This window comes from Empidonax traillii, unplaced genomic scaffold (assembly GCF_003031625.1).
Source record: "Empidonax traillii isolate 1590-97213 ecotype Southwest subspecies unplaced genomic scaffold, ASM303162v1 scaffold48:size2401408, whole genome shotgun sequence".
Classification (NCBI taxonomy): domain Eukaryota; kingdom Metazoa; phylum Chordata; class Aves; order Passeriformes; family Tyrannidae; genus Empidonax; species Empidonax traillii.
This window is the reverse complement of record NW_020955241.1, coordinates 1,042,509-1,070,064: the sequence shown is the minus strand read 5'-3', so window position 1 is coordinate 1,070,064 and position 27,556 is coordinate 1,042,509. Positions and strand designations below refer to the sequence as shown.

Here is a 27,556-nt window from a genome sequence, read left to right as displayed (position 1 = left end):
ACACCAGCAACATAAGGGCAGAAGGAATGGTCAGCTTTCTTATTCCTATTTTTTTCCCTGTTGCATCTAGAAAAATCTCCTATTCCTGCTACCCTCTTCAACTCTTACATTTCAAAGGATCATTGCAGAGTATGCTTCAGCAAATATTATAGAATATAGAGTTCATTCTTCTTTCAAGAGATGACCTCAAAGCTTTTTCTCTTTTTTATAATATATAAGATTTCTAGTAATAAGTCTGTTTCATCAATACAATCTAAACAACAAGGAAACAGTGATTTGAATGAAATTAAAAATATTACATATTAGGTATATTGTAGAGGAGCCTGCACATCTCCATTTTTCTGTATAACCAATTGTTTGTATTATAGTACATTGTAAAATAAATACAAAAATCCCCGTTAAACTATTTTATATGAAAGTCAGAATTGAACATGTGACCAGTCTCCAGATACAGATATACTCAATTATGCCAGAGATTTACAATTCTAATGGTTTCCTTCCTTTAGTGACTGTGAGATATATACACAAGCACCTTCTCTCCCTCCTTGTCATATTCATCATAATGTTCTATTTATGGTTTCAATTACTTTCAGCAGTGAAGAGTGAGGAAATACATCAATTTACTTAGCAAGTTGGTAACATTAGGGCCAAATTAAAAGACACAGAGTTATATGCAAATATATGCACTGTGAGTGCATTTGAACCATAAAGATGTTTCACATCTAGTCATGGCTGTAGTAATGTATTAAACCTCTTTCCTCTCTTCTTCCCTCCACCCTCAAGGAAAATTATAACAGACTTTACATCTATCAGCTAACTATTTTCCTACTTTACATTGTTCCTTAAATTATTTACTTTTTGCTCATCAATTATAAAATCTTTAACAAATTTTTTTTCCAAAATTAATTTGGGCTTGTTCACCTAGCTTTGGAGTAGTCAATCTGTAACATCTAAACAAAATCCTCCAATACTTTGTGGAGTTCCTAAAGACTACATTCATTCCAGAATAGGCTGTAAGGTAACTTGACTTTTTGCACACTGTGGGAGTAAAGGTTAAAGTAGTCATAGTGTCTTCTATCCACCAGGGAATGAAGAGGCACATCCATTCCACTGAAAAGCAGTAAGTGATGAAAATTATGTAACCAATAATGCTAATGGCTTTCCACTCTCTTTGAAAATTACTTCTAATATTCAAGTAAAAAATTAAGTGGTACGGGGAGTTTTCAGTCAGTTTTTTTATCCAGAAAAACTTGGAGTTAATGAAGACTCAATCTATTCAAAGACTAAAACATTATAGCTCGTCTATCTTCACTCATAAGGCTGTATCCATCAGTGCATTAGTTTTGCATCATTTCTGACACAATAAATACAATGCATTACTGCTTGCTATTTTTTTTTTAACAAATCCTCATAAAGTAAACCTGACCCAATACTGAAAATGTGTATCATACCCTGTATAAATGTTAATAAACATGGGTTGAATTCTAGAGTCATCTGAAAAATAACTATAAACGTCCAAAGCAGTAGTTCAAAATGTCAGGTACTGAATGTAGTTTGAACATCCTAAATAGCAATCATTCATCAATTCCACACCAAACAGTATTCATGAGATTTCAGAGTAAGCTCAGAATTGTTTCTTACATCCATGGTCAAACTTCTAGGGGAAAATAGTTCTTTATCCCCGAATCTCATAAAGCTGTACACACTAATTCTGCTTGGGTGCAAAAAAAAAAAACCAAATATGCGAAGAATAAATGGATTCACAAGTTCCTGTTTCCAGCACCTACAGAATATAACATGTAATCAGCGCAAAAATCTACCTGGAGAGTTAATGTAAAGAGAAAGCATTCTGATATTGCAAGAAGTTGCCTCAGAAGGCCTCATGAAGCTTCTTTTGAGATTTGCAACACAAATTTTAATGCAAACGGGGGATGTCAATAATGTTGTGCTAATAATTTTAATTTTTTTAACAAGCTGTGTGATGTCTTTTGGAACAATTTGAGGTATAGAAAGTTAATATATTGTAGAAATAAAAATAAGAATTAGAAGTACTATGTTAAATCATTATCTGTTTAAACAGCCCAAAATCTTACTCTAACTTTTCCAATTTTGCGGCAAAAAGAAACTTTCAGAGCAGATTTGTGAAGTACAGTAAAACTTCACGTTACATGCAAACCTTAATATTGATAGCAAATGACCCATTTTTCTCCTTCTTTGCAATTCATTTAATTACTGTTTTGGAACATTAAGTGCTCTCAACTTTACATCAGGCACTTAACTCCTGCTGCTGATAAATCTGTCTAGCACAGGATTTGGTCCTTGAAGTCAGGGTTTAAATAGACAACTTCAGCAGCAACACATCCCATAAGTCACCTGCCTGCTCACCAATTTATTAAAACCCAAATTAAATGTACTTTTCTTTTCATATCAAACTAATCTACTCTCTGGAATATATATCTGTGCATATTAGCATGAACACGCACTGGTAAAACATTCAGAGGCAAGCTTGGAGTGCTGTATCATAGGCAGGAGGGAATGATGAGAAAATAACAGCTTTCATTCCCATACAGCTGCTATTCCAAAGAATTACCAGGCCTTATTTTCTTTACAGGCAACTGATGAGCACACTTTCTATAGGCACTAGCCATTTCTGAGTTGGAGCACAGCAGCTGCTGAACACTTGACAGCAACGCCACACAGTCCGGAGGGCTCACTGACAAAAACATTTGTTTTCCTCTGAGATAGCTGCATTTCAGTTTTGGATGAAGGTAAACAAGAAGAGCTAAATATTGTTTTCAGGAATGCTTTGATGCCTTGATCGTAAGCATATAGCAACAAAGTCTGCGCTGGAATCTATGCAGACAGAAAATTAAGACAAGTGAAAGGAATGATGATCACAAATGTGATACTAAGGCTTAGAAGGCTGCCTATAAAGAATAGTCTAAGCCTACCTCCAGATCATCTAAGGTCCAGGATAATCAGACGATTAACATTTGTCTTCTCTCAGTGAGCCACAGTAGCATAACTCATGTCTAAATGAATCATTTTCATCCATTTGAAGTGTGACATGTAAACGACCTAGTGCACCACTTGAAGAACTCTTCCCCAAATGGTCTTGAGAACTGACATTGCAGTGGCTGTCTACTAATTGCCCAGAGAATAGCTGGATCTGATCATAAAGGGGAAGCTTTTAGGTACTCCAATTATTCCTAATATTTATGCATTTGAAATGGAATTCATGAATGCCAGATATTTCAGAGAGAGCACTGTTTTCACACTGTCTACAGAGAAAGCATACAAAGCCAGGTTACCCTCCTGGCCCCTCGCAGAATGCAGGCAGGAGACAGCATTTGCTGTAGCATTCAATTACACACACACAAGCAGCAGGACGCCCTGCATGCACAGCACAAAAATCTCTTGGTACTGTCCTTCATATCACAACCTGGAAACCTTCCCAGGCATGCCAGAAAAGCTTGGGGCTGCGTGGGACAGTTTGCCATGAAATCCAGGCTCATAAGCACACCACAGATTTCTCTCCATTCTCAAGCTTCCACATAGCTCCTGATCTTGCTCTTCATCCTCCAGAACAGTTGCTTCTTGGAAGCCAGATGACCTGAAGAAGTCACAAATCAAGCAGTGACAGCAGGATCCACGTGCTGGTGCACACACAGACATATTCTCCTGATGTTGGCAGGGCTGCAGACAGCATAAGATTCAAGCACTATCAGTCCATTGTAATGTATGGATCAGTTCACACTTCCCAAAGCCTGTCTCCAATTGTGTGCAGATGAGGTATTACCAATAAGAAGGTGTCTGCCAGTACCACCTGAACAGCTCTTTCCTCACACCTGTCAGTACTACAATAAAACAATAGCTCTCTGTGAGAGTCTGTGACTCCAGGAGCCAGGAAGGTAGCACAGAACTAAAGCCCTACTTAGCCCTCACTCAAAGACACTTCTCCTGGCCACTTATGAAAATGTTAAGACAGAAAAGCTTAAAAGCCATGTTTAGAACATTTTAAAAGCACTGGTACATGTATCATGTAAACTTTAATTCCTGTTTTAAATTACACCTAGGACCAAAGGAAGTCGGTAACAGATCAATAAGATGTCTTGATATTTACAGCATCCTTTTGAATGACTAAAAAAGCTCTAGAGGAGATGTTGCCATTTTTGTGTCTATTAAAGTGTCATGACAATAGATGCTACTGATGATAGGGTTTTAGCCTAACTGTTAGAGAGGAGCTGTCAGTTCATGGGGAAAACAGATAATTATAGTTGAGGGGTTGAGAGAAATAACAATTATCACTTAATATATTTCTTTTAGATCAAGAGAAACATATTCAAGTTTTCAGTACTCTGCTAGTAATAGAAAGTAAAAACTACCCCAAAGAAGTTATAAAAAGCAAACTAACCAAAAGACTATATGATGATTTCTATGCAGCCTGAAAAAAATGTACTGTCAAAACAGTCAGTTAAAACTCGAGCCAGGCAGGATACTGCCCAAGACAGGGGTCAAATACTTCCAAGAATGTCTTATTTTCCCCTGGCTCTCATCCAGAAAAACCCAAATGATCAGCTTAAGAATTTTTAAGTTAAAGTTCAAAGTATTGCCTTTCCTGATGCTATTATTAGGACACAATGGCAGCTATTTCTGAATACTCAGTGTCCCATGCAGGAATCATACCTTTTTCTGGAACGATATCGATCTCTTGAGGAAAAAAAAAAAGCTGCAGAGAATCAGAAGGAAACCCTCACTCACATACAATCAAGGAATTGATTGCAAATCACTTATCAGACCCTAACACAAAAGCCAGAAAAATACTGGATAGGTAGATTTAAAAAGGTATTTAAATTCATGCAGTTTTCCTTCTGGAAAAATGAAAGGAGGACAACAGGCAGCATGCAGGAGGTTATTAGGGCAGTGCTAGAGCCATTGCTACTACTTGGGACCCATCTATAGAACAGGAATTGAGAGATATCAATTTCATATCATACTCCAGTTTTCTCATGTTAATGGAGATGCAATTAAGCAGAAAAGACTGAGCTGCTCTAGTCGGGTCAGATCATAAACTTCCATCTGATACAGAAACACCTCCCTCTCCCCCACATTTTACAATATATCTGTTGGTAATTTCTGTTATTGGCTGACTAGTTGCCTCATTAGAAAAAGAACACAGTTTGCTTGTCAGCACAGCTACACCTGTATCTGTAATCTCTAAACCTCTCAGTGATATTCCCAGATATTGTCAACATCTGTGTTAGAAAGCTCTTAAAGCATTTTCAGACATGGCTTTGGCCTCTTCTCCTTGGACAGCCCCAGGCCTGGTAGGGCAGCTGGAGCATTTAAGGGACTGCTCTCAGCATGTAGCTTGAATGCAGCTACCATCTTGTGAAGTTTAAGATAGCAGAGTGCTGACAGCTCCCATCTCAGCACCCAGCTGTTTCATTTATTTTTACAGAATCATTCAACAATTTTTAATTCCTTCAGAGTTTGATTGCATTTCTGAAGAAAAGAGTGTTTTGGAGGTATGTGATTCAAAACGTGGTGTACTCTGACAGTTCTTTCAGTGTGATAGTGAAAGTGTTGAACCATTCATAAATTTAATTTTCTTTAAGGTTTTGTGCCCAAGATTTTACTTGCATTGATGTTTATTTTACTATCCACAGTGCTGTTATTGTGTTTTGAATTGGCATAACAGTCAGAAAATATCCACATTATTTAAATAAAATAGTAGTAATGAAAAACCTCATTACTAAAATTGTTAAGATGAAATATTAGATAGTCTCTCCTGTTAAAAAAAGTACAATTGTTTTATAAACCCGCAGCTCAGTGTGGCTTCAGCTCCATCTGCAAATCTGTTATCGATAGTTACCTTATGGATATCCTGGTTTGGAATTCCACGCAGCGTGCAGTAATAATAAAGATGCTCCCAACCTGTTAGAAGTTCATCCAGGGCATCTTGCTGTGGGCAATAGCCAATGAGAATGCCCTCAGAGCTAGCAGACAGTATATCCATTTCAGACCTGTTTAAAGAAATAGAATTGAATGTTGCTTCAAAAAAGCCATGGGCCTGCATTTCACCCTTGGGATACAAGACAAACACACAGCCTCAAGTCCATAGGTAAATGAGTTTGGGTCTCTTGGCCCTTCGCCATGATTACTTCCTGCAGTACCACCCACAGACAATGCCTGCTTTTTGTCCCTTTTGGGATAGGACAGCCACCTCTTCAGTCATTGCTGTAACAGCATGTGTGTGTGTGTGTCAAAGTTAACAGATCAACACAGGAGGAAGACAGATCTATAACAATTAATCCTCACCAGGTTTACCTTCCTTATCTCTTTGGTAGAACCTTCTCTCAGGACACACTTTTCAAACTGCATTGTGTTCACGTTTGATACTATATCATATCCAATATTATATTCATACTGACCACATTCAGTACTGAAGGGGCAGGACTTGAGAGGGAGGGAAATGTTGCTGTTTGTGTGTCTGTGTCCACATGTACACATGCATGCATTCTCTATACTACAAGAGTAAAACAAAACACAGGATATTAAAGCCCAGTAGCTTAAAAAATAATACAGGAAAAAGTATAAAGTAATCCTGATTTAAGAGACTTTGGACTTCACTTTGTAGCTGTACAGCATTACTTGAAATTACATTCATTGCAAAGAAGCAAGCTTGATTGCAAGGGTGTCTCATTACCCATAATGACACTAAATCTATCCTATTTATTCCAACGTCTAATTTAACACTCAATGATGTTGATTTACATGTACAGAAAGACCTGTCAAGATGAAGACACTTAACAATAAAAATATCTGAGCTTTGAAAGAAAAAAGTTTTCAAAAGGTTCTGAGTAACAGAATATTTTTCCCCTTAGTGGTTTTCTATATAATCTGATTAAGAGAACTAAATATATGATTAATCATTTAGACACAAAGTAAATGTATTAACTGTAGGATGTACAAATACCAGTGCTAGTGAAAATATAAATATGTATCTCCTCTTAACAAGATTCAGAAGTCTGGGGAGAAAAAGAAAACACAAATTCTGCATTTTACATAAGGAGTCACAGCATCAAACTATATTTTAATGCTATTAAAAGATAAATTAACATGATTACGACAAGCTTTGTGGACTAATTAGAATAGTTCTTTGCTTTTAATGGCAAAGATATAAAATCTTAGCATCTTTGCTGGTTTGGATGGTCCACGGAATGTAAATGCCAATAAAGACCCTCTAAACAAAAAGTTAGCAAAAAATAGAAGGATGATAGGGGAAAGAGGACACCAGAAGTGCATTTCCTTATTAATTTATATCCACTTATAGGTTATTTTGAATGAAGTATATATAGAATTTTACTGGCTCAGTCTTCAGTTAAACCTAAAGCAAATTAAATCATTTTTCTAAACTAATCTTTACCATATGATATGGATTGACTAATGCCAATCTATTTGCATAACCAGTCAGAAGCAGTGGATTCCTTATTTAATGGACTTTAACACAGTGAAACACTATCCACAGTGAAATTTTGTCTAGATGCTGTTGAACACAGAGAGATGTGTCTGAAGTTTGTGTTACTAGGAAGCTTCATGCACACTCGTAAGGTTTTCTTTTGCTACAGCTGCTGTCTTTTGAGAAACTAGAGGCTGGGCTTTTGGTAATATGCCAAGTTCAGCCACAAGAGAACAAATTGCACTCAGGGATAATTTCAGGGACATTTACTTAGCATGAACCCTGTAGCTGGAAAGACACATCTAGTCTGAACTGGGTCCCTACCATGAAGAACAAAAAGTTAAGTATGGACAACTGCAAAAAAAGCCAGACATCTAATGCTTGTTAGCCAGAACTGTATCAGACCATAGTTACTCACTTTGCATCACGAAATAAAAATAGTGTTCCCAGTGGTAATTGTACACACATGATTTTAGTGTTGTGCCTCCATAAAGCACCCAGTCTTAGGTGAACAATATCCCACCTGTTAAACTTTAGCTTTCATAAAGAAAGGGCACAGTGAGAATACATAATTTAATATTTTACTCTGGTCCTTTTCCTGCAACTTTATCCATTAGTGCTGACCTTGAACTCTTAAAGACTTTCCATTAACACAGAGATTCTAGTGTATTCACTGAAGAACTCATGAACCTTTCCATTCACCCCCTCCTCCCCTCCATATCTGCATCTTTCAATCCAACCAGAAGGAAAAACAAAAACAAAAAAAGGGCCATACAAGGCTTCTGCTCTTTTATTCAGAGGTTTTTTTGTATGTACACTGTAATGCCTATTTTTCCCCAAGCAATATCACTGAGTGGATTTCCTAGTAAAAAATCCTGGATACCATCCTTCAGTTTAATTTAGACAGATTCTGAATATATAAATAATATATATATATAAATATAAGAAAACAATAGAGGAAGGGAAGACATATGAAAAGTTTAAATTTAATTAGTGATGGCATGATATCAGAAAACCTTTTGAGTAAACGATATGTTGTAAATGCTTTTCCCTTTTTTTTTTTTAATTTATGATTCCATGAATTAAAGTAATTATAATCCTTTTATTCCTTAACAAAGATTTTCTTATATGCTGTTATAAAAATCAAATTAGAAATATATTTCTAATATTTTCTGAAATATAGATTAGCATGCAGCAAAATTATGATTTTTTTTTTCTCTCAAGCTAGAGAAAAACATCTCTTTTTTTCCCTTTTATTTTTTATCAGCATGTCAGCATTTCTCATTAGACTATTTACATTAAAAAACAAGATGTGCAGGAAGAAAAAATCAGCTCATTTTATAAACAGAAAGAAAGAAAAAATAAGTACAGATTCCAACACCTCTCAGGCTTTTTGTCCATAGCATACTAGACACAATGAATTTCAGTGTGAATGAATTCACTAGACACAGTGAATGTCAGAATATCTAAAAACTGTAGGCAGGAAATCAGTCTTTTACACTAATACAGAGTTATCTGTATCATTATAAAAACACTACATAATTGCTATTTAAATTCAATTAGTAACTTTGATTACATCTCCTGATCAAGATACGACATAAAACTAATGTGGAACACAAGTTTCTCCTTCATTTTTAGACTACCTCATTATGTTCAGTCAGTAGTTTCACTTGTTAGTTAATTTTTCCTTTAAAGTGGAACAGCTGCAACAGATGACACCAACAGAATGTGTCCAGAAACTTTATATTTTAAAGATAATTTTAAAGTTGTAGAATTGCAATTCTAGAACCCCTTTGAAAGAGGTCAACAGAAAATCTGGCATCCTCAGGAAAAATAACAGAGTCTAGCACTTGAAGCATGGAAGATTTTGTGTTCTGTACCTTTCTAAATACTTAGAGAATTTTGATATTTTGGTGCAAATCATCCTGGAAAAAAGTCCAAGATCAAGAAGACTTCCCTGAAATTGGAGTGGTCATCTTACAGTTTTGTACTATCAATGAAAGAAACTTGACAGACTTTCAAGGTACTGGGGATAATACACTATAATCTGAGTGAATAAAAATTTTGATTCAAAATTGTTCCTCCACTGATCATTTCAAGGCTTTATACATTAGTCCATTTCTTCCATGCATTCAAAGAAATTCCTGCCATCTGATTCCAGCCCTAAAGGCATGGGGCATTCCAGTCAGGAAGCCTTTGCCAGCACTGAAAAGAAACCAAAAACTGAAAAGAAACCAAAACACTGGAATGAGGGAGAATGATCTTGGACAAAACCTATTGCCTTTTCCTGAATAAACCAGATCTCTATTTTACAAAAGGCTAGGCTGGTTATTAAGACACTATATTTTCTTCTTGTTTGTTACAGTGGTTATTGGCAACATCCTTTATAGGTGATTGCGGGCTGCTGTTCAAAGGTAAACTTCAGTTTTGAGGTTCTAGAGACAACTAAGCAGCCTTGATATCAGCCTCATGGCTGTATTTGGAAAACATTGTTTCACTGTTGACTCCACTGTGCACTTGGCTTCACTTTTGTATGATTTTTCTGCAGTTTTTGAATGCAGTTAAAGGCAGTGATATATACGGCACTTACAATGGCTTCTGCAGAGAGATAAATTCCATTAATTAGTCAAAATGAAATATAAATTCACAAATTGCTAAAGTACTTAGACATTACATTGTCCTTTTAACTGCATATTCAATTCAGTGCATACTAATGCTCAATTAACATTATAAAAAAATCAAGGTTAAAATATAATTAATGTAAGTATAGCTTCATTATAATTAAACTAATTATACTGATATACAGTGTAAAAACAGCCATTTCAGCCATTATATCCATGTAAATTTATTCTGCCTTTCAAGTTAAGCTATTTGAATCACATTTTTAATTATTTATCAAGCTGAATATCATACCTATCAAAAGAGTCCAAGTTCTAGCTATAAAGAAATATTTTATTTTTCCCTCTTTGGAGAGTAGTTCTTTGGTCCTATGCCTTTGTTATCCAGCAGCTGAGATGGCTGACATTTAGTTCAAATAGATGGGGAGTTGCTGTCATGGAGGATCTCCATGTGGTAGGAAGACAGAAATTCATGGGAGATAAATTAATTACATGAGGAAGACTGCCAAATGTTTCTGTTCTCGGTGGGGCAGCTTATGAACAAGATGACGTCTGGTTTATCCATTTTTTTCATGTATGCACTTCACTACACTCTAAGTATGAACTTAAAGTCAAATGTATGCCGGAAAATACGACAGCAAAGATTGCACACTAGAGAGCACCAAAAAGGCAGATAAACCACTAGTCACATTATTCATTATTTTACATTGACCTTGACATGGCACTTAAAAGGATTTGGACAATTTCTCTTTAAAGCTGTGTTTAGTGCTCCTCACTTGAGGCAGGTATTATGACACTGAAGAAGGTTTAAACAAAAGTATAGAAAGGGGAAGAAAGCAAAGAATGGCTCACGTACACACACACACACACAAGTGGAACAGATGTACAGAATCTGCTGATACATCATCCCAGCAGACATTCAAAGACTACGAAGACTTACTTTGTTCTCCTTTGTTTCACTACTTTGTTAAGTGTCAGCCTTGCTTTGTACATATTTAATGTAGACCTTACTTCTTCAAGGTATTTGACAGAAAATGTAACTACAAAAATGTTTACAGTTTTATATGCTACCTTTCATTCAGCCAGCTCCAACATCAGTGGCAAGCTAGTTATGACAGAAGAGTTAAGCATAAGCTAATTTGAGTCCACTTGTACTCTTAAAAAGGAACAGCTGTGCTATAGAGAACACAAAAAACCCTTCTAAATGTCAAGCAGACCATGCAGTTAACTTTTACACATATTTAAGCTTCACAACTCCTTCTTGTGTTGTTCAAAAGCCAGTAAGAATCCTAATGGCTTATAACACCATATTTTGTAGATGCAAGGAAACAAATTTTATTAAAATAGCCTCCTTTCTAGTAATTTTTACTTTTATTTTTAATATTTCTGCCTTTTACAAAAGATATTGCTGGTACTTTGCTATCAGTACTTTATTTCCACATCTTCCAAAGTAACTGTTTCAATGCTGCTTTTTAGAACTCTTTAATATTGGAGTTGCAAATATCCCTAACATGGAGACACACTCGCAAGATGTTAATTATTTTATGTTTCATTTGCACAAATATGTTACTGAAAATGGCAATGTTAATGAGGTACACAAAATAACAAAAGAGGCAAAATCCCCTGTGACTGGCACTATCTCCACAAGATTGGCTATGGCTGGTGATAAATTCCTTTTATTTTTTTACTAGACTATCTTTATTGCATAACAGTTGCAGCCAGAATGGGTTTGCAAATAAGTTGCCTAAAAACATTTTCTCCAGGGGATATGAAAATTAAAAAAACCCCAAAACAATAGCTTTTGATAGACTGCTCAGCTTGTATAATATAAATGTGTATTTGTCATGTAAAACATGAAACACAAAGTTTATTCAGAGCATTTAAAATGTCTACTTAATTTGTAACGTATCAGAAAGAGAAAACCATGATAAAGGCAGATCAGAAGCCTTCCCTTCCCCAAAAGCCTGTCCCCATTAGGAAGAATGCCAAGAAACACTGATTTGCAGAAAAGACGAAGTTGGCCCTAATATTTAATGAACATTCCCACTTAATAACACCCCAACTTATGAATCTAGGGATACTGAAAACTGTTACTCAACATCTAACTTTTATGCATTTTACTAAGCTTTTGTTATGAAAACAGACAGTTTTTTCTCAGATTCTAGGTAAAAGCTCCTTGGGTTATTTTGGTAGTATTAAAAATTTAGCAAACAAACAACCCAGAGGCCAGCAAATCTTTTAAAAGTACTTGCAGACATTGTGAATCTGCTCTTAAAAGACAGTTGCTTCTAAAAAGTATATTTTTTTATTTTCTTTGAGAACTTAGCAAGATGTCTCAACTCAACTTGAATTTCAGTGTGCAAGGCTCTTTCTCTGTAATCCCATGCACTTCCAAGGTTGAAGGCTGACCTTACAAAAATTCTACTTTGTCTTCAACATGTATCTTTGACTAAGATCATCTTCCATTTCTAGTCATCATGTTGTTCAAAGGTGCAATAGCTGTTCAATAAAATTCAAGGCTGTTTTCAGTGCACCTGCCTCAAAAAGACACTTCTGACTTAATTTAAAATTCAGTTAAGTGGTTACAACAGCAATCAGGAAAACGTACATATTGGTTTGTTTGGGTTTTCCGTTTGTTCATTTGTTGGTTGATTGGTTTTTAAACCAGGAACTTTCAAACATAGTTATTCAAGGAAATGGGAACTGTTATGAACCAAGGATTGTCTTCACAGAGTTAATACAGTCAAGTTTCCAATACTTATAATAGTAATTTTGAATACTGATTTAATTATTTGATCATGAAGAATGGATCATGAAGGTATAAATAGATAATCTACAGATTAGATTAGATTAAATTAGATTAGATTAGATAGGAAGAAATTCTTTACTGTGAAGGTGGTGAGGTACTGAAACAAGTTGTCCAGAAAAGTTGTGGATACCCCATCCCTCAAAGTGTTTACGGCCAGGTTGGATAGGGCTTTGATTAAGCTGGTCTAGTGGAAGGTGTCCCTGCCCATGGCAGGGGGGTTGGAACTACATAATCTTTAAGGTCCCTTCCAACCCAAACCATTCTATGATTTATCTGAGGCCTAAATGCAAGTAGTCCACCTAAAAATCAGTGGGGTGAGTAACTTCAGTCATTCTTCAACTGCTAAGGAAGGGTTCTCCAGACCTTGTGGTTACCACCTCAGCTACGGGAGAGCCAACAAACTTGTCCCCCAGTGATTTTTCAGTGATACAGCAACACAGCACCACAATCTGTTCAACAGCACTTGCCAAAATATACAGCAAGGAACAAAGTCTGAAGTGACATAAATTTCTTCTCACAGCCTCAAAGTTGTTCGTTTCCCCAAGTTTAATTACTGTGTAATGACAGCTCTTGCTATTGCTTTCTTGAGTTAGTGCTAAATTTTGAAAACTTGGGAATATGGGTTTTACATTCACTTCAGCCACTTCAAACACAAAAAAACATCAATAGACTTGATTGACACCACCATAATACAGGGTCATAATTAATGTTGTCAAGGGTATTTTGTACACTGAAATGTAATTGTCTGAGGCTTTCTCTCAAGCCTCCTAAATGTGTCAAATTCCATTACCTGTATTTTAGTATATGGTAAATAACATGGCATCTTAATATATGCTTTCATGTTGGATTTATAAAAACAGCATGGAAAATGAAAGTGGCACACATAATGTCCGGGGAGAGTGTTTAACCTATTGTCAAGTGCCAGTAGCACATTAAAGTTGACCTCAGAAGAATTTTTATCTGTTTAGCCACAGGTAGATGACAATAAGACCGATAAGAGGAATACAAACATTGTTAAATTGTTTTATAAGTTTGAGTTTTTTTTTTAAATAATCTTACAGGTTCTGAAGAAATAAATCATGCAAACAGTCAGCAGTGTAAGTGCCAATATATACGATGATTAATCAGTGCCTAAATACTGCCATGATGGCAAAATTTTATAAAAATAAATTATTGCAGATTATTTTATTTCTCAAAATCTCAAATCCTCTTCAGACCTCCATCCTGGCCTGTATGAGGAACAGTGTGGCCAGCAGGATGAGGGAAGTGATTCTTTCCCTGTACTCAGCACTGGTGAGGCCACCTGGAGTATTGTGTCCAGTTCTGGGCCCCTCAGTTCAGGAGGTGCTGGAGCAGGTCCAGAGAAGAGCAGCCAGGCTGGTGAAGGGACTTGACCACAAGTCCTGTGAGGAGAGGCTGAGGGAGCTGGGGTTGTTTAGCCTGGAGAAGAGGAGGCTCAGGGGAGACCTCATCACTCTCTACAACTACCTGAGAGGAGGTTGTAGCCAGGTGGGTGTCGGTCTCTTCTCCTAGACAACCAGCAGTAGGACAAGAGGGCATGGTTTTAAGCTGTGCCAGGGGAGGTTTAGGCTGGATATTGGAAGAAATTTTTTATGGCGAGAGTAATCAGACATTGGAATGGGCTGCCCAGGGAGGTGGTGGATTCTCAGTCCCTGGAGGTATATAGGAAGAGAGTGGATGTAGCACTTAGTGCCATGGTCTAGTAACTGTGGTGGTAGTGGATCAAGGGTTGGACTTGATGATCTCAGAGATCCTTTCCAACCCATCTGATTCTATGATTCTATGATCATATCCCAGTACAAAGCCTTCCACCAGTGCCTAAGAACACCAAATATTATTTTTTACCTTATACTAAATCACTTTTGTTATATTTGTTGTTGCTTAATGTCTGAAAAGTTGTGTCTTCTGTTCTGGGGAATTATGAATGAAAACAACTATCTAAAATTCTCTCTAATCCTTGTAAAGGCTCACTCACATAATTTCTTATTCTAAGAATAATTTTCTCAAAATCTCTCTCTCTTTTTTTTTTTTTTTTTTTTTTTTTTTTTTTTTTTTTTTTTTTTTTTTTTTTTTTTTTTTTATCATTCCTACTTTATGATTAACAATTTTTGGATGATTTTCTGTAAAAGATCACGAAAAAGCACAGTGAAGTAAAATTATATCTGGTAGTGGTGATGTTGTCCATTTCAAAAGAAGTGTCAAACTTCCATAAAATGGAATTTTGTGATGACCAAACTATTTACTCTTTGAAGTTAAATCTGCTGATCATTAACTTTTTAAAGAAGTGAGAAAATACTGACCTATGAAAACACTGAATTTCTAAACCAAAGTAACTTGACATTTTAGAAATTGAAAAATTCTCCCTTTAAAAATTTCTTAATTAAACCCTTGACCTCTCCTTGTCCAAAGACATATTTTGAAATGCACATCATCTAGGAAAAGAGAAGTTTTAAAACTGAACTAGCCCAAAATATATTTTTATTTATACATACACATTTTACTACTGACCAAAAAAAACCACTTTACTTCCCCTCCAATTTTGTTGGGAAAAATTACAAATAATGGTTACAGCTAACCCAAGGTCCATTATTCATTTATCACTCCATCAAACTTAGCCTCAATCTCACTGACACTTCCTCTTATCCTAATTACATAGCATATTGATCAAGTAATTAATTAAGGTCTCTGAAGTACATAAGAGTAAGAAAACATTTTAAAATTACCCACTTGAAGTACTGCTCCTCAGCCTACGCCTGGAAACCTTTTAGTGCAGCACTACTATGGGGGATATATGTCCATGCATCTGAACAAACTGTATGTTAAGATTTTTTTTTTTTTTTTACATTTTTAAAAGGATATAAGTTAAGGCTTCTTAGAGTCTACTCTTTTGCTGCCATACAAGTTTGTTCTCAATTAACAGGGTGTTCAAACAGAATTAAATAACGCTAAAATGCTTTTCTGCAGAGACTTCACAGCAATAAAGCAATAGACATTTAAAAGGGAAAGAAAAACAGGTCTATAGAGTACCGTATAAAGCACTGAAGATGTACTGAGTCTTTAATCATTAGCATTATCAATTAGCACTGTTCTGATCAAACTCTCTGTTATTTACCCAGTTGGTGTCCTGATAACAGCACGTCCTGCAGATGGGATGATATCTCCAGTCAGCATCTTAAATGTTGTGCTTTTTCCAGCTCCATTTGTTCCCAGGAGTCCAAAACACTATCAGAGATAAAAAGGTAGGAAAAAAACCCCCATAACAAAAGCTAGGAGAAAGAGCAATTAATCTGCTATGCTGAAAAAAGTAAGTAATAATGAGTCTTCAACATTCTCCCCTTTTCTCAGTTCCTGTCATATGTTTGTAATATACTGTACATGGATGCAGTATATGTGTAAACTCCCTAACCCACAGAAAATCAGTTTTTTTTAAAAAATATATATAATATTTTGATTACCCCTTAATATCTAAAAGTGACTTATTTAGGATTATAACCCTCCATCTAAAATCCTGACCAGTAACTATATGCGTTATTTATCCATATTATTTGAAAATACTACATTTGTACCTCAGGATCTCGGGTCCTGTTTGAGAGCCCTGACCACCAGTCCACAGAGTTAATAATTCTCAGCTTCATGAGCTGCTTCACTCAGTACAAGTAAATAAATACAAAGTAGCCAAGACACACACTCACACTGAACACTTATTTCAGGCCCCTATCTGCAAAGAATTTATGCTTAAGCTGTGATATGATTTATATTAAGTGTACGTGTAGCCCTTCATAACTTCTGAAATACTTGTTTCATAAACTTTCTTATTGATGGATAGGCTTTAATTAGCAATAATATCCTCCTGGCTACCTCAGTTACCCAAGAGCTGATCAATAACTAGTCGGATGTTACTGGACCTGGGCTGCCAAGCTCTAATTTCTCATATCTTTCAATTTGCTATTAGCAACTAAGAAAAGTCTTTTCCTGCTCAATAGTTTTGAAATTATTATCTGTAATTCCCATAAGCATAAAAATAATGGAAAGCCCCCCAAAACACAAACTCAAATGCTGTTTAGGGCTAAATTTAGTTTATAAAAATAGTATATTAGCGTGTTATATGCTATATTAAAATATACTGTGATGATTTCAGCATGGAAACTAAGAGTGTTCCTGGTGACAAATTCAGGATTCAGTCCACAGTTTACGATTGAGTTAGGTATTCTTTGCTTTCTCTTTGAACATTGGGGTGCTATGCTACCTACTCAGTTTTTGTGTTAGCTGATAACAAAGTAACTTAGTAAAGATAAGAAAAAGAAAAAATTAGGACTCAGATGAATTTGTAACTCAAAAAATAAGTGAACAGTTGCTTCTTAAAGACCAGAGTTTCTACTTTTATCCAGTAACTGATCTTCAGAAATTACTCCAATTGAAATTGTTCTCCTGCTATCTACAGATCTTTCGCAGTAGGCACACTGAGGATGTTTGAACAATTGCTCAGAATTAAGTGTTACTTTATAAAAGAGAAATACTTCTTTACCTCTCCCCTTGGTATTCCCAAGCTTATGTTTTCCACAGCTGTGTTCTTTTTACTGAAACCTCCATAACATTTCCTGAGGTTGTACAGAAGTAGCACATCATTACCAATTCTTCCACCAAAGAGTCGTTGTCGCTCCATTTCTACATCAACATCTTCTGATGGGCTGACCATGTTGTTAATTGAACAATGACCCCTAAAACAGAAGATGATAATAAATCACATATGACAAATTGGTCACTGCTGCACTCTGAATAACTCTTATTTCCCTGGTTATAATTCCTTACAGCTTTGTGATTAACTCTCATCAGAATTTGAGGGAAACAATAACTATTAGTTTTTGGGGGGTTTTGTAGTTTCCATTAATTTAGGTGTATCAGAATTATTTACCTTCAGGTGTTCAAAGGAACACACTATTTTCTTTCTTCAAAAATTAGTTCCATCTCCATTATGGTAGAATACAAATGGTAACATACCTTTGCTTCTGGAGGAGATCCCAATGAAGGAAGAGACGTAAAAGGAGTAGTAGTGTCCCCTGAAGGGCCATTTCCACAAAAATCCAGCCCAGGAAATCCATCTCAAAAGGGCTCACATACGAATCTATTCCAAAGTTACTGGTCAGGTCAAACTTGATCTGATTGTAAGAAAGCTCTATTAAACCCTGGCCTAAGCAGAATTGTGGGAATATGATGAATGCCCATTTGAGGATATTGTAGATGTTCTGGAAACTCTATATTAAGATGCAACAAGGATGGAGGGAGAGGAAAAAAAAAAAAAAAACAGAGGGGAAAAAATCAGTTTTTTCCAACAGCATAATAAGCACACTTCTCACTCAAGGTGAACTGATTTTTAAAACGCATATTGTAAACTATTTTCTGGGCAGGGTTCATGTCTTATTGTTTTTTAGACTGCTTGGGGCCATGGGTTTTTAAACTTAGTTGAGGTTCACAGATAGTATCAAAACACATGGCCATGATCATTCTATTTTCTTAAAATTTTAGTGTTTAAATACTATCAAATCTAAGTCACCAACTTAAACCCAAATGAACACCAAATCTGCTTACAAACTTGAGTGACATGTAATCCAGACCTGACTTCAAACATCAAGATCTGACTTCAAACACCAAGTTTTTGACCTGTACATGTATGGAGATTCATACATATTTGGGTTCTCCTCTCCATTAAGTAGTTTAAATACCATTACAACTAATGAAAATTTACATACATGGAATGAGAATGTATATTACTATTTATACGAGGCATTGCTGATCCTAGGAATATGCAGCTTATCTCTTATGTCAATATTATTCAAACACATTTTACAATGCATATAATCTATTTAATGGACCAGAACAGCTCCCATTATGTGCCAATTACAACTTAATGGTCTAGAAAATGTCAAAGTTTCAATTAACAACATTTTTCCATTATTACAGCATGCTTTTTTTTGGTCATAGACAAGTTAAAACTCAAGATGGTAACAAGCACTGCAGTGAATACTAGGACTGAAAAATCATAAATGTTTAAAAGACATGTATGTTTTTCTGCTGGAAAAATCTTATCTGTGCATATGTATACACATACACACATACAAACTAAAAAAAAATCCATGCATGTATGTGTGTACATACATCTCAGTTACGAAAAGGTTAAAGCAAAGATTTTATACTGACCTGCACTTTGGAAATTACAGCTAACAAACGAGGTAAGAGAGTCACCAGCATGGTACACAGGCCAAACACAAAATTTAAGGAGATGTAAGAAATAAAAGCTACATCTGAACTTGAGAAGAATCTGGATACAAGATACATCCATGGTAAAGTTGCATATCTGAAAGTTAAACAAAACTGTCAAACAATTTATATTTTTGTCTCACCTCCCATAAAGAAGTCAGTTATCACACTAGAAAAAACCCACAATTTTTACTCCTTATTTTTAAGATATGCAAACAAGTCTTCTGAACAATGGTTAAAAAAAAAAAAAAAAAAAAAAAAAAAAAAAAAAAAAAAAAAAAAAAAAAAAAAAAAAAAAAAAAAAAAAAAAAAAAAAAAAAAAAAAAAAAAAAAAAAAAAAGAGACAAATTTTCTTTGTCAAAGTACCTTATGATTCCATAGATGTACACTGCCATGTGATGGGCAGATATGATCCATTTTTGAATATATCAACTGCAGATATTTACTTTCACTGTTTCAGACAGCTCACAATCCTGATTTCTGAATGACTGCAAACCGATGCACATTTAAAGTCTCTTGCACAGAGACAGAACTAAAAGCAAATAGTTTAAACCTAAATCATGGATCCTGAGCAGTCAGGTTTCCTTAGAAGGTTTCACAAAAAGAAAAAACAATAACAAAAGAGTAAGGAGAGAGTGAGCAAAGAAAGAGGGTGGGAAAAAGAAGAGAAAAACCATAATCCTTGAACTGGAACTGTGTCAGTGATATCTGAGAAGTGAAATATCCTACACACCATGCTATTACCTTAATCAAGTTATCAGTTAATACAGCACAATGAGGATAAGACAGCATGTCCATGGCTACGTTACCTTCCATGTAAATCTTTAAACGAGGAGGGAAAGCACCCTCTCTCTCTATTCTGACAAGTCAAATGATGCCTCTCCAAAAGGAAGTAGTTATATTTTTTTATCAAGAGACTTTTATAAAGACTAAAACAATGCCCAGGCAATCTGATGAGCATGCATCTCATGTCAAAGAAATTTCTTTTCCCTTCAATATAGCACAACACATATCTATCACACCAGCAATACATAAACTGGAGGAGTATAGGTACCAGTGCACAACGTTGCATGATGATAAGTATATATGTAGTGTATATGTAAATAATTAATATTTAATATTAATATAACTGTTTTAACAGTGAGCTCAATGAAAGAGCAACTAGCGAAAAATCTGTGAATGAACTTCATCGCATTAAACTGAAGTTTAGATTACAAGTCATGAAAGATCCTTTAGAATTCAGTGTTCTGTACTTTATAGATGAACTTTTTGCATTGGACAGTGTCAAAATCCTTTCCTTAAGAAACAAACTGGGAAGTAATAATGATGTTATCCTCAGTTTACAGGAAGATAAAGGTTAAATTTCTCAATGTTTGGATCTCAAATGAATATTGTAAGTATTCAAGATCACACTATACTTTTCAGTGTCCTGTTGCCAGTCTTAATAACACATTTTCTTCCCTTCATGCACATACCAAAATCACTGTTCTCAGTATTGCTCTGAATTACAATATCATAAATACAAGTCCATCCTTGGAAACAGCTCAGGAAGGAGACATGATTTAAAGTGCTGTTACTCTGCTGTAAATTAAAGCAAAATTCAATTTGTTTGCTTATAGCTGCTAGGAAATGAGTAAGACTTTCAGGATACTAAAGTTACATGATGTTCAAATGCAGCCTTTAAAGAAGCTGCCAGTCACATTTACATTTCTATCCTCTTTTCCTTCAGCTTCAGTTGCAATTTATTATTTTGTAATATCAAAGAGAGAACATTTTGGACAAAAGTCCATAAGCATTTGGACTATAAAACACGTCTGCCATCATCTAAAAGAGAAAAAGATGCAGTTTATTTAAGAAACCATTATATTTTTAAAGGAAATCACTTTTAAAGTAGAACACTAGGAAACTACTGATTACTCTTTCAAGCACCCCCCTTCTGGCACACTGCTTAACTCTTTTATATAACAGGACTATCTTTATTCTAGATCAAAAATTCTTCTTTGGATTTTACATTTACAATTTTACAATTTACAATACAACTTAACATTGAAGAGACATTTTAAAAAGGAAAAAAAAGCATGATGGCAGGCAGGTGAATGAGGGTTACATGAGCAGTACTGGGGAAAGATAAAATTACCACAATGGGCTTCATCCCATTTACTGTGTCTTTAGGCTGAGTAAAGGGCAGAAGAGGAAGACTGGAAACTCTGAAGTTTATCACTGTCCTTGAGATGTGTTATACTTACAACTGACAGCTATTGTATTTTTAATTCATGTTAATAAGCATTGAATACATAGACTTTCTTGTTAAAAATCACTGCAGTATCTGTTATGTCAGCCAAAGCTGATCAGTACAGGAGGGACTATACTGAGCTGATTAAGGAGCATCAGCAGTCAACAAAAAAAGACAGTCCAGCTTTTCAGTCAATGCTTATTTCTCCTGAAATATTCAAACTTTAACTCAACATTTTGGTAAAAACAATGTCAGCATAACTAGCACTTGGTAGTACACTGTGGGCAGAACCAATGCCTATACAACAGCACAGAAAACATGTAATGACTCCATGTCTGTAGTGTATGTTTCATTTGTTGTTTGACTAAGATTTCTATAGATACCTATTCTTCACTAGGCTGACAGCAATTGGATCACAAGAAGGATTCAACAGTTCTAATGATAATAAAAGAAAAAGATGAGATTTGGTAATGTAAAAATTTTGCAGTGAGGCTGATAAGAATTTCTACCTTTAATTTGAAGGAATCACTTGATCAAAGTGCAGAACAAAGGAAGTGAGAGTGGTATACGAGAGTGATATAGAGAGGAGAAAAATATGAACTTCAGAGAGGAGAAAAATATGAACTTTAGATGTGTCATACAAGTTATTTACAAGATCATGACCTCTAGAATATTTCATACTAGTCTGGCCATTCATGCCCACAAAAGATGAGCTCAAACTAGAGTTATAAGGAAAAATTATAAATAGAATTATCCAGGGAATTTGGAAGGCCATTTATAAGAGAGGATTTGGCTGGTTTGGGCTTGCAAAATGTGTTTGATGAAGGAGAATTATAAAGTATGGCTCTGAATAAACATAGGCTGGAATTTCAAAGAATAGATCCAACTTTGAGGATACCAAAACAATTTTCCAAAAAATGAGTTACTGGAGGCACAAAACCTTGAAAACAGTTTTAAGATGCAATACAGGAAATTGGGGTGTTTTTTGAAGTGTTTATCTGAGACTCTTCCTGGAATAGAACATGTCATGATGTTGCAGAAGGTCCTTTCTGTTTTCCTTACCTATCATTCTTTCATGAACTTGTTATATTTCATTATCTAAACCTCTTTCTTGTAAGATAACCATTCCCAATATAAGGATAGCCACAATTAGTTGCTTGAGATAAGGAAGGAACTTCTCAGAAGCCTTTTCCTGTAACTAGTAACTGTCAGCATTTCTCACATTACCTTGGACTGCATGTAGGAAGAATTAAAGGAACAGAATAGACCATTAGTTTGATTGAGCCCAAGGTTCAACAACCTTATGTTAATAGAGATATCAATCACCTGTTTAATGAGTTATTTTAACTTTTTAGAATTCCTTTTTTTTTTTTTCATGTGAAACTAAGCAAGAGGGTAGTATGGCATGACTTTCCAGTCTCACAATACTATTTAGAGACAAAGCTCCAACCAGCCCAGTGTTCTACATAGAACAGACTTCTCACTGGAAATATTAACTCCAGAAGCTATGTAGAATTACAGAAGATGGTTAGAACTGTAATAAAAGACAGCTATTTCTTACCTTCTTGATGATATTCTTCAAAGCTAAGCATTAAAATTCTGATCTATGTTATTATTCCCACATTTTCTGGAACACAATATACAATCGATTTCTAATAGCAAATTACTGTTATAAAGGCCAAGTATTCTCTGAGACATTTCCAGTCCGTTTACTTTTTAATGTGTGTTTTTTTTTTTTAATGTGCAAGTAAATCTCCCTTGAGTTTTTAACTTTCAAACTCATGTTTCAGCCTGTTTTCTCACTATATTTTGCTGAATCATAATTATTTCCAAAAACAGAAAACCATGCATCCAGCAGCAGGTGCAAACTATGTTTAAAGATTTCTGTTTGTTTCTTAGAAGTTATAATTCCACAGTAGCATTTCCAGTCACATACCCAAAGAGTATCAGCAGGAGAACAGTGGCCGCCAAGTTCTTCCGAAAAGTGAAGGCTGATAGCTGGAAGGCACTAATAACACCAACACACAGGGTGACTGGAACCATGTAAAACAGCTAGAAACAGAAGAAAAAAAGACACTTAGCAGGTGACCATCTCTTACTGGTCTTACTTAATTTGCCTAGAAGGGTATACAAATTAACTTTTCCATATTTGCAATATAATTACACTATAAATTAGTAAGAAACAGGCAGAAGAGCTTGGAGATTTCACAGTCCACAGTTGCTGTGAAACTGCCCCCTACACAGGAAACTGCCTGACAAGATAAAATTCAACTACAGAATATTTCCCATAATTTTACTGCTATTGACCTTTCTAGTATATCCATTTAACAAGCTAACTCTTTCAGATAATGAGTCCATGTGGGGCTATTGTTCCAAAACATCAAATTATACTCTGAATACAGAGGCTTGGTTTCAGAAATAGCAGTTTCACTGATTGATGCTTTAGTCTTAAGAGAATAGTAAGGATACAATTTTAAAAGGGACTTTAATCATAGAATCATAGAATCAGCTGGGTTGAAATGGACCTCTGAGATCATCAAGTCCAACCCTTGATCCAACACTGTCGTGGTTACCAGACCATGGCACTAAGTGCCACATCCAGTCTCATCTTGAACACCTGCAGGGACAGAGAATCCACCACCTCCCTGGGCAGCCCATTCCAATGTCTGATTACTCTCGCCATAAAAAATTTCTTCCAATATCCAACCTAAACCTCCCCTGGCACAGCTTAAAACCATGCCCTCTTGTCCTACTGCTGGTTGTCTAGGAGAAGAGACCGACACCCACGCGGCTACAACCTCCTCTCAAGTAGATGTAGAGAGTGATGAGGTCACCCCTGAGCCTCCTCTTCTCCAGGCTAAACAACCCCAGCTCCCTCAGCCTCTTCTCATAGGAGTTGTGGTCAAGTCCCTTCACCAGCCTGGTTGCTCTTCTCTGGACCTGCTCCAGCACCTCAATGTCTTTCCTGAACTGAGGGGCCCAGAACTGGACACAATACTCCAGGTGGCCTCACAAGTGCTGAGTACAGGGAAAGAATCACTTCCCTCGTCCTGCTGGCCACACTGTTCCTGATCCAGGCCACAATGCCATTGGCCTTCTTGGCTACCTGGGCACACTGCTGGCTCATGTTCAGCTTCCTATCAGTCCAAACTCCCAGGTCCCTTTCTGCCTGGCTGCTCTCCAGCCACTCTGTGCCCAGCCTGTAGCGCTGCAGGGGGTTGTTGTGGCCAAAGTGCAGGACCCGGCACTTGGCCTTATCCCATTGGAGTCAGCCCATCTCTCCAGCTTGTCTAGGTCTGTCTGAAGTGCCCTACTGCCTTTCAGCAGATCAAAACTCCCCCTCAACTTGGTGTCATCTGCAAATATTCTCATGGTACACTCAATCCCCTCATCCAGACCATCAGTAAAGATATTAAACAGAACTAGGCCCAGCACTGATCCCTGGGGAACACCATTGGGGACTGGCCACCAGCTGGATGCAGCCCCATTCACCAGCACTCTCTGGGCCCGGCCCTCCAGCCAGTTCTTAACCCAGCACAGAGTGCCCCTGTCCAAGCCATGGGCTGCCAGCTTTTCCAGGGGTATGCTGTGGGAGATGGTGTCAAAGGCTTTGCTGAAGTCCAGGTAGACACATCCACAGCCTTCCCCTCATGTACCAGGCAAAAACAACTTTCATTTTGCCCCCCTAGTGACACATGCTTAATCTGAAAAAAAATCTCTCTATTTGTCTTTACATTTTCTTAGCACTTACACATTTTCCATTTATTGAACACAGTAATGAATACCATTCACCTGTATAAATATAGTAAGAACACCCTGATTCTCATGAGAGCAATTTCATAAATCAAATACTTCTGCAGGTCTAGTAGAGATTGTGCTACCCATAATACAGGACACAGCCTGTAATACTTAAAATATGTAGAGAGATTTAAAATTTGACAGTTCATATATTCATGTGTGCAGTGTCCCTAAATGATCTGCAGTACAATTAGCATTTAAAGCAGTGTCTGTTCTTTCCCAGATCATGATTGATCATGCAGTACTGTGTTGAATTTGTGAGAACATTTTGAGAGACTGGCAGAAAATAATGAGGAGTTGACTTTGCTGCACAAGGAGAAACTGAATGATGAAGGACTGAAGTTTTAACCAAGCCCTTCTATTTGAAACAGCAGAAAAAATGAATACCAAGATTGACTGGCCAAGTAAATAACATTTGGAGAAATGTGTTCTTACCTCAAGATTGCTCAAGTGTGACAATTCTGATTTCAAGCATGGATGGGTGAAGATCTAATGTTTCAGAATTAGAATAGTCTGAATGAAAACAGAGTGTTCCAAAAACCTCTGGATAACATAGAATCATTTAGTTGGAAAGGACCTTAAGGACATCAAGTCCAATCATTAATCTAGCATTTCCAAGTCCATTACTAAACCACGTCCCTAAGTGCCACTGCTACATGTCTTTTAAATACCTCCAAGGATGGTAACTCCACTACTTCCTTGGGCAACCTGTCCCAGTGCTTGCCAGAAATAAAAGGTACCGATTATAAGTATCTTCCATGTTATCCGCAACAACAGACAATATAATCATCCCTTAAAATAGCTGACTACTATCCTCAGTTTTCTCCACCAGTCTGAAAGATTTTGCCAGTGGCAACTCAAAGCACAAAAAGTCCTGCTATGAGCTGGCTATGTTTTGGATTTGATTAGTAGACTTACTTTTATCTGTAAAATAGTGTACATACCTAAAGCTAGCAAATGCTGTACAATTCAGCTTTGGGAAATGAAGAATATTAATTCCTGCCCTGTATTAGAGCAGAATGGTGTCCCAATGCTTGTTAGCACGACAGCCAAGAGTTCTTGCTCAGCACAATTCAAATCTTACTCATGTATCTTGTGATCATATCCCCTTTTGCTCATTTACGACAAACTAGTTAAAAATTTACACCTGAACACATGCTGCCCCACACAATACATACCATATCACAGCAGAAGTTAGCAAGCCAATAAGTTTTGTAACCCAGGCCTGTGATGTGCTGCAAGCGTTTTGTGCCAGATACTCTGTCTTTCACTATGGCACTTCCAATGGATGCAGTAAGGATAGAAAAACCCAGCATGATACACAGGGCTACCCCACACTGACGAACATTCTCCATTCTAGGGTAAAAAGCAAAATGGTATAATGAAAACGCAACATAATGGGGAAAAAACCCTCCAATGCTAACATTTTCTAGGCCAGCTTCTTACCAAGACAACACTAGGCATTGGGACCTTTAATTGTGTTTGTAAACACAATAGAGTCACAGAATGCTTTTGCTCGGAAGGGACCTTAAAGATCATTTGTTCCATCCCCCCTGCCGCAAGCAGGGACAAAATGTATGTACACAGTCAACATCTAATTAGAGAACAGGACACAAGATAAGTTACAAAACAATAGGAGAGGTAGAGACCACAGTGTGTGTTTAAAGTCTGAATAAAACAAAGCTTTTGCAAATATTTCCTGTCTACAGAAAAATTAAAATTTAAACACTTGACAGTCATTTGAAGCAGTTAACCTGTTTAAAACTGCCCTGATTCAGTCAGCATAAATTCAGTATTTTTCTCTACAAAATAATGCAATCATTTTTTATATAAACAGTGGACTTACTTGACAGAAAGTCCACACTAGAAAATACTTCACTCACTGTAACAGAATTGTATCTATAAAGTCACAGCACCTATTCCAGGCAATGTATATTCTGACTTAATTGATAGTTTCAATTGTCTGCTCATTGCTGCTGTTACACAATTTAAGAGTTTGCTCACATTTTGTCCTCATCCAGCAAGGCTCCTCCATATGGTTGGCTGTAGAGTGTTATCCCTGCAAAGACAAAAATACATTAATAAATAGTAAATGCTATGTCAGGACTTCAAATTCTGAAGTACACTGTTAACACCTGTTATACATATGAATGAATGAAAAAGCTAAATACTTCATAATCAACAGAAAGAGGTCAAGCACCAAGCTGCAAAACCAAATACTGCCTCCTCTTGAGTGATTTCCAGAGTTTGGATCCATCAAAAACTAATGAACAAACATAATGAATCAATAGATGTTTTTTATGGATTCTCATTTTCAGAAATTGATTCATAATAATGTATATTGCTGCAGAATCTATATC

General features: G+C 36.2%; 1 protein-coding gene across 1 annotated transcript in view; it reads right to left on the bottom strand.

Annotated features, from left to right (window-relative positions):
- ABCA13 (ATP binding cassette subfamily A member 13) overlaps positions 1-27,556 on the bottom strand; it is a 170,154-nt gene that overhangs the window by 23,555 nt on the left and 119,043 nt on the right. Inside the window, exons 42-49 of the mRNA XM_027878993.1 lie at positions 27,201-27,255; positions 26,375-26,552; positions 23,335-23,450; positions 19,106-19,262; positions 17,909-18,162; positions 17,436-17,628; positions 16,023-16,132; positions 5,876-6,026 (exon numbers count right to left, since the gene is read on the bottom strand). Coding sequence (XP_027734794.1) covers positions 5,876-6,026; positions 16,023-16,132; positions 17,436-17,628; positions 17,909-18,162; positions 19,106-19,262; positions 23,335-23,450; positions 26,375-26,552; positions 27,201-27,255 — 1,214 coding nt within the window. The remainder of the gene's footprint in view (positions 1-5,875; positions 6,027-16,022; positions 16,133-17,435; positions 17,629-17,908; positions 18,163-19,105; positions 19,263-23,334; positions 23,451-26,374; positions 26,553-27,200; positions 27,256-27,556) is intronic.